The sequence below is a fragment of the Pleurodeles waltl genome, chromosome 1_2, assembly GCF_031143425.1.
Source record: "Pleurodeles waltl isolate 20211129_DDA chromosome 1_2, aPleWal1.hap1.20221129, whole genome shotgun sequence".
In the NCBI taxonomy this organism is placed as follows: Eukaryota; Metazoa; Chordata; class Amphibia; order Caudata; family Salamandridae; genus Pleurodeles; species Pleurodeles waltl.
The window spans coordinates 171208610-171215320 of record NC_090437.1 but is presented as its reverse complement, the minus strand read 5'-3'; the positions used below and the strand labels follow the sequence as shown (position 1 = coordinate 171215320).

The following is a 6711-nucleotide window of genomic DNA, read 5'->3' as shown; positions in this document are numbered from 1 at the left end:
TTGTAGGATCTACACAAATTACCCCTTGCTGAATTAAGAATTTTGTCTACTTTTCAGAAATGTTGCGGTTTCTGGGATCCAGCGTTGGTTTCATGCCCATTTCTGTCACTGACTGGAAGGAGGCTGAAAGCACAAAAAATCGTAAAAATGGGGTATGTCCCAGTAAAATGCCAAAATTGTGTTGAAAAATTGGGTTTTCTAATTCAAGTCTGCCTGTTCCTGAAAGCTGGGAAGCTGGTGATTTTAGCACCGCAAACCCTTTGTTGATGCCCTTTTCAGGGGAAAAACCACAAGCCTTCTTCTGCAGCCCCTTTTTCCCATTTTTTTGAAAAAAACGAAATTTTCACTGTATTTTGGCTAATTTCTTGGCCTCCTTCTGGGTAACCCACAAAGTCTGGGTACCTCTAGAATCCCTAGGATGTTGGAAAAAAAGGACGCAAATTTGGCGTGGGTAGCTTATGTGAACAAAAAGTTATGAGGGCCTAAGCGCGAACTGCTCCAAATAGCCAAAAAAAAGGCTCGGCACAGGAGGGGGAAAAGGCCTAGCAGCGAAGGGGTTAAGAAAAGTTTAATTCTTATTGGCTGATGTGTTTGGAATTTTGATTAACAGCAAAGAAGGAGAAGCATAATCGGAAGCCTCCGGTCCTGTTATAGAATGAGGGAATATTTCATGTGAGAAACGTGAAGCAAAGGAGAATGTAGCGAGAAAGTAAACTCATTTTGTATTTTTTAGGCTTGAATTTACTTGTGAAGAACGCATATCTGCTTGAATAAACAGAATACAGAGGTTTCTGAACTAATTTCTACCGAGCCTGCACACCGTGTAGCCGAGGCCACCCTGACTGTCTCGCAGCAAAGCCGCAAGAGCAGTGGTGTTTCTCGGCGCATGCTCAGTGACTGCCAATAACTGTCACAATAGACTGGCTCTGCCAACTGTAAGGACAGAACAAAATGTATATCTGTCTCGGTTATTTATTTCACCTAACCAGTTCGCAGTAGACAAGGCGAGTTGGTTTATACCCGTTGGCTCTTTCTGCGTTAGTCTTTTAAAAGGAAGGTCGTTGCTCCTCACATTAGTGCCCAATTCTACCTTAAACTCAACGTTTTCACTTTTTAAAAAAAGTACGGTGAAGATGAAACGAGAAAGGTCCCTGTTGGGTGCGGATAAGGTAAGTAATTAATTAATAGGAATAGTTACAGGAGTTCAATCACCGTGTGCTAAAAAGTATCCTGTTCGTATAATACCCTAATTGGTGAATCCACCTATAATTATGGAAGCTGTTACCAGAGTTTTCTGAGCTCTATAATTTGTAAATAGTTTCATCTGTATTTCTCGTGACGTTAGTGTACCGACTATTGAACATCACATGTGTCTTTTATAAGTGTATGCGTATTAGTGTTATAGTAACCGAACCATGAAGATGGTTTACACTGATGTACTAGAGCTCCAGTCAGCTTGACGTTTCTTTCATTTATTTTGATTCAAACATGTTAAATCCGAAAATATACAAACTAATTTTACCTTCCAAACATGCCTCCAATGTCATCGTAATATTTATAGAATGGATCTTTGAAACCAGTGGAAAGAATGTCCATTATTACATGAAAATACAGTATGTTTCACTTGACTTGGATAAATATGTTTTACATACTACTTTGTTCTTTAAGGCACCAATGACATTCCGTGATGTAGCTGCGTGTTTTTCTAAAGAGGAGTGGAAACTTTTAGACGAGTGGCAGAATGAACTTTACAGGAATGTGATGAAGGAAATTCAACAAGTCTTGACCTCTCTTGGTAATGTTACATTTTTTAAGAGTTAGACAATCTAGGAAAAAGTCTTCTTGAATTTGGCGCAGGATTCTGACTGCGTTTTAAATGTACATTTTTTAAACAACATTAATGCATTTTAAAGTCACTCTACTGTTTAATGACTCAGATGCTGGCTATCCATTAAACGTTATTGTAACTGTTTGCAGTGCTAACTAAAGCGAAAATCAGACACACACACTGTCCCAATAGCCATACTAACACGTCATTTACCTCTGCAACCTAGTGTTGTCTTCTCCTAGACCGCCCTTGTTCTCCAGTGTGCACTTGAGTAGCTCTAAAACTGCTGTGTTAACATCAGTGCGTCCAAAATGCACTGCAGCAAGGACACCACTTCTCCCCCTTCTGTGGTTAGCGACCACCAGGAGTAGGTTCATGCAACTCACGATATCCTTCACTGGTGGCAGGACAATGATTAGCCGGCTAGTAAATGGAGAAGATTGAAGTGTGGATAATGAATTGTGATGGGGACTCAGGTCCTTTAATGATAGAATGTTGGTGTGGTGTCCTGGTGTGGACAGCAGAAGGAGTGCCTTCATCAAGTGGGCCCTCTGGTTCAGATTTTTCTTCTTGCAGTGACAAAATGCAGTGTTCCCTGAGGAATGTTCGGATGTAACAAGAGATCTTCCTCACGTGGAGACCATTTTTTCACACCATAATCATTCAGTCGTTCATACCAGTGGTGAGATTTCGCTGGGAAGGTTGTCCAGCATCGTATCCCATTGCCACATACAAATGTTTTTGCTCTTATCTTCTGGCTAACACAGTGCTTCATTTGCCTTTTTCTGTTCCCTACTGAAGTGTGTTCTCTCAATTTGAAGGCTTGGCATGTGACATCTGAGGCATAAGAGTACCAAACCTTCTCACAATTAGCATTTCCGCAGAAGATTTCTGAATATTGCTGTGTTGTGTTTCAGTAGTGCCCCATGATTAGATATAGACGCTCCTGTGCACGATCCTTAGCTTTTCAATTTGGAACACCTTGTCTTTTCCACGTGGCAATGAAGAAAGCCACCATGCAGTATTCTTGTGACCTCAAAGGAGTGATTTTACAGTGGTGGAACCCACATAGCTGGCAAAATGAGCAACGTGTTTCTCAATTAAACCCATTTACTAATTTGAGGATGAAAGATATGCTAGTATTCCTGCAGATAGCAGATGTATTCTGTACAGGTACGTCTTCCGTAAATGTGAAGTATTCATCAGTCACTAGCAGCAGGGGGTTCACCAGTCTGAATACACCCCAGAATGCCACTGCAACAACTTTCTCCTCAGCTGCCACGGAGCACGTTTTGAGAGGTTCAGGAACACAATTTGCTCCAGCAAAGAACTCCATATCTTTTGCCATTGATGTCCTCTAACGGCTAGGCCACAATGCACAATGTACTTCATGTGCCACTTTTATTGTGATTGCCATATTGTCTTCTGTTGTGATGGACCAGTTCAATCGGAAGGGCTTGTATTCGCATCCAACCATTATTTGGTATTTCAGTGGTTCCTCTAAACTGTAGGTGTCCAATCACGGACCTTAAGACACCTTTAGACATATGAGAAAAATAATCATTTTTTCCCCCTGGAATTCTTATCGACATAAAATAACACGTAGAACACAGTCAGCATTCTTTTGAAGATGCAGTTGCATGAAACTGCCTTTAAGAATGTGATGGTATGCCAAATAGCATTTTATCAGTGGAGGCGGGTGGGGAGGCGATATCGAAATGTAGTGACCTCAGTTTAGTAGTGCTGGTGCCTGGCAAAGCATGTTCCTCTCCATCTTGATCTCGGGTGTGCTACCTCCGTCGGATGACATAATGAATGTGAAAATTGAAGTCTGTACATTCATTCCTAATGTCCTTATACGTTACTGGTGTAACAAGTGTGTCTTTAGGAGATGACAAATGACTAGGAGTCGGTAGCACTGGAGAATACAGATATCATGGTAGTGCTGGGTACGTATGGGTATCCCACAGCAGACACAGAAGGGGAGCAGGCAGCTTAAATAAGGGATTAATTCTAGAGGTAGGTTACTTCATCCTGGACCTAAATCCTGCGTAGTAGCCACCTGAAGCCCACAGTGAACATAACCTAGAAAAATATATCGATAACGTGGCAAGGAAGGCAATCAGCAGCTAAAGAACAGCTAAAACAGCAGTATTAGGGGAAGGGGCAGGTAAGATAAGCAGGAACAACTGGCAAATGTATTTAGACTCACAGATATAATCCGAAGGAACGTGTTCTCAGGTGTAAAACCATGATGTGGTGGGATTACCCTTGGACTGCCTTTTGGGAGGCCTCATGGCATCCATTTTTCCATGTCTGTCTCTTCAGGAATTTCAGTGTTTCTGTATTTTACTGAATGCACTACATTTTACAGGTGTATTTCTGCACTACTGCACATTTTAGATCTTTCTAAATTACTGCATGCATTGCTTCAGTGAGTCTTTTGTAATGATGCATGCATGGCTACTCTCCTCTCTATCTCCCTGTCTTTTCCTCTCTCTTTCCCTTTTGCTGTTTCTCGCCCTCATGCTATATCATCCCTCTCATGCTGTACCTTACAGTTTGTATTGCCTTCTCTTTGTTAAAGCAATCTGTTGTAAATGTATCTGTTTCCTCTTTGGGTGTGTAATTAATAAAACTGCAATGCATGCTGTGCCAAGCCATTTGTTAGGTGCCCATTAGAATATAAAGATCGGCTTGGATGTGTGCTATTGGTCCTTTAGGACGCAATGCAGTAAGCGTACTCTCAAGGTGCTTGAATACAACAAAATGAGTGTATGCGCACATTTTCTAAAGAGCAGAGATAAAGTTGGTAGGAGAAATGGAGGTCTAGGGAAATCCAAAGCTAAGAGAAACAGAGCTGCATAAGGGACATTAAGTATCAACATTCAATGTGGAAAAACATGTTCTAAGTGCTTTCCAGAATTGGAAGTGGTTGGGTAGCAAGCTATACGAATTCTCTGGCATGACAAAAGGTTGGATGAGGAGGAAGAGAGTGAACACTTTGTTAAGTACTTACATAGGCTGTCCAGCAACAAGAGTGGGCCAATGTTAAATACGGCTCCTTGGTATATGCACATGGCTTTGAAAAGAATCATTTGAAGTAAAGGAGACAGTGATGCCTAGCTAGATGAAAAGAGACAGAATCCACATGTGTGAGACTTAGCATCAGACGAGCTGCTGAATTCTGGATTTGTTGAAGTTAAGATAACATATATGTGGAGGAGCTAATACAAGATGGGTCCAAAAAACAAACAGAAGCCATAGTTGCTTGAAAGACCACTATGCGATGGCCAAGAGAGAAAAATAGAGGTGCTTTTTTTTAAACCTCAAGCCAGAATAAGTACATAGATGTAAGTTTGCTCACCTCAGGCTTAAGGGAAAGATCCGGATCAAAGGTGAAGACTAGATTACAAACAATGCAGCTGGACCAAATGTATGCTCAGAAAACTAGGACATCAAAATTCACAAAGTTTTGGGACATGCATTCGGAGAAAGCACAAACACAGCTTTGAAAGCGAATTTTCAAATCCTGAAGAGTAGTGTCCAGATGGAGGATGTTTATTGCCACCTGCATAAGTAAAAAACAAGCGAGGTAATTAATTGTGCTGATGTAGAGACATATATATTGTAAACAGCTGGGCTTAGAGAGGAACACTGAAACCTTTCGAAATAGAATGGTAAGGGGGTCCAGCAACCATCATTTCTCTTTCCCGAAGCAATGAGTTTAGTCATTGAAGAGGGTACACCTCAATACAAATGGCTAGCAAATTGTCAACTACAACGGTGTGGGGAACTTTGTCTGTTATAGTATAGAGAGCTTTGAGAATAAGGGCTGCCACACTGCCGCTCAAGGTTATGTAAAAACAAGCCAGCACTGCACCTAGAACTGGTTCAATATTGTTTCGCAATCAGAAACCATTCTACGCTGGGGCAAGTATGGCATGATCTTCCAAAAAATGAAAGCTACTATTTAGCAGCAGCCTTCGGGATTTAAGTGGTGGCAGGGAACAAGGAGACTCAGCAGGAATTTGGACAAACTGTTACAATCAGGTTTAGCCTTTTTAGTAATGTTTCCATTGGCTTGGAAACTAGCCTAATGATAGGGCCTGGTTACAAAGAGTATTTAATGTTGATATAAGAGTCTGCATGGCAAATCTATGTGAACAGGAAACAAATCACTAAGAGAGCCAGATTTAATAGCTGAGCTGAGAGCTTGGATCTGAAAAAAAGTGACAAACAAAGTAATCCCCTAGCAACAGGACTTTGACTTCTTGGCCAGGTCTAGTTGTCACTGTATGTGCCACGTGAGTGGGCTAAGAGAAGTGTGCTTAGAGGTGGAATATGGCAGCTGGAGGAATTAACTGAAGTTGGATGTTGCAGTTGAAAACAAGATCTGTCGAGGGCAGCTGCTGCTACAACAAACTCCTAAGAGCTGGTTCTTTGGAGGACCACTGCGTAAAAGTTTCCACCTGGAAAGGTTTCTCCCTGGACTGGTACTGACTCCAGGGAATCTAAGCCTTGGATTGGCTAGTGTCATGGAGTATTGAATCTTCGAGGACAGCATGGATAAGCCAGTGTATAAGATGTCAAATCCTCTGTGTGTGTTAGGCCAACTGGTATGGGTGGGCATTTCTATCTTTGGTGAGGCATCATAAAAGAAACTCCAGAGGTTTCACCACTTGCAAGCTAGAATGTCTATCCTAACTACGATCATGGATTCCCCCCACCCCCCAGGTTCTGCCTGCTTTGATACGGAAAGGCACCTCACCCAGTAGTTGACATTTTACTGTATGTTATTATTTTTATATGTCTGTAGATCAGGGCATGTTCACTTTCAATATCTGTCTGTATGCATCATTAGTGTTGCATCCCACGTTTTG

At 41.6% G+C, this 6711-nt stretch overlaps 1 protein-coding gene across 3 annotated transcripts in view; it reads left to right on the top strand.

Moving 5' to 3' along the window:
* Positions 1 to 617: 617 nt before the first annotated feature.
* Positions 618 to 6711, top strand: part of LOC138299072 (RB-associated KRAB zinc finger protein-like) — a 51464-nt gene continuing 45370 nt past the window's right edge. Inside the window, exons 1-2 of one of the 3 annotated variants that reach the window (XM_069237055.1) lie at positions 618 to 709; positions 1669 to 1795. In XM_069237055.1, coding sequence (XP_069093156.1) covers positions 1675 to 1795 — 121 coding nt within the window. In that variant the 5' untranslated portion in view covers positions 618 to 709; positions 1669 to 1674. Of the gene's footprint in view, positions 710 to 913; positions 1170 to 1668; positions 1796 to 6711 lie in introns of those variants that run through there. The other 2 variants (XM_069237072.1, XM_069237063.1) reach the window with 2 other exon arrangements.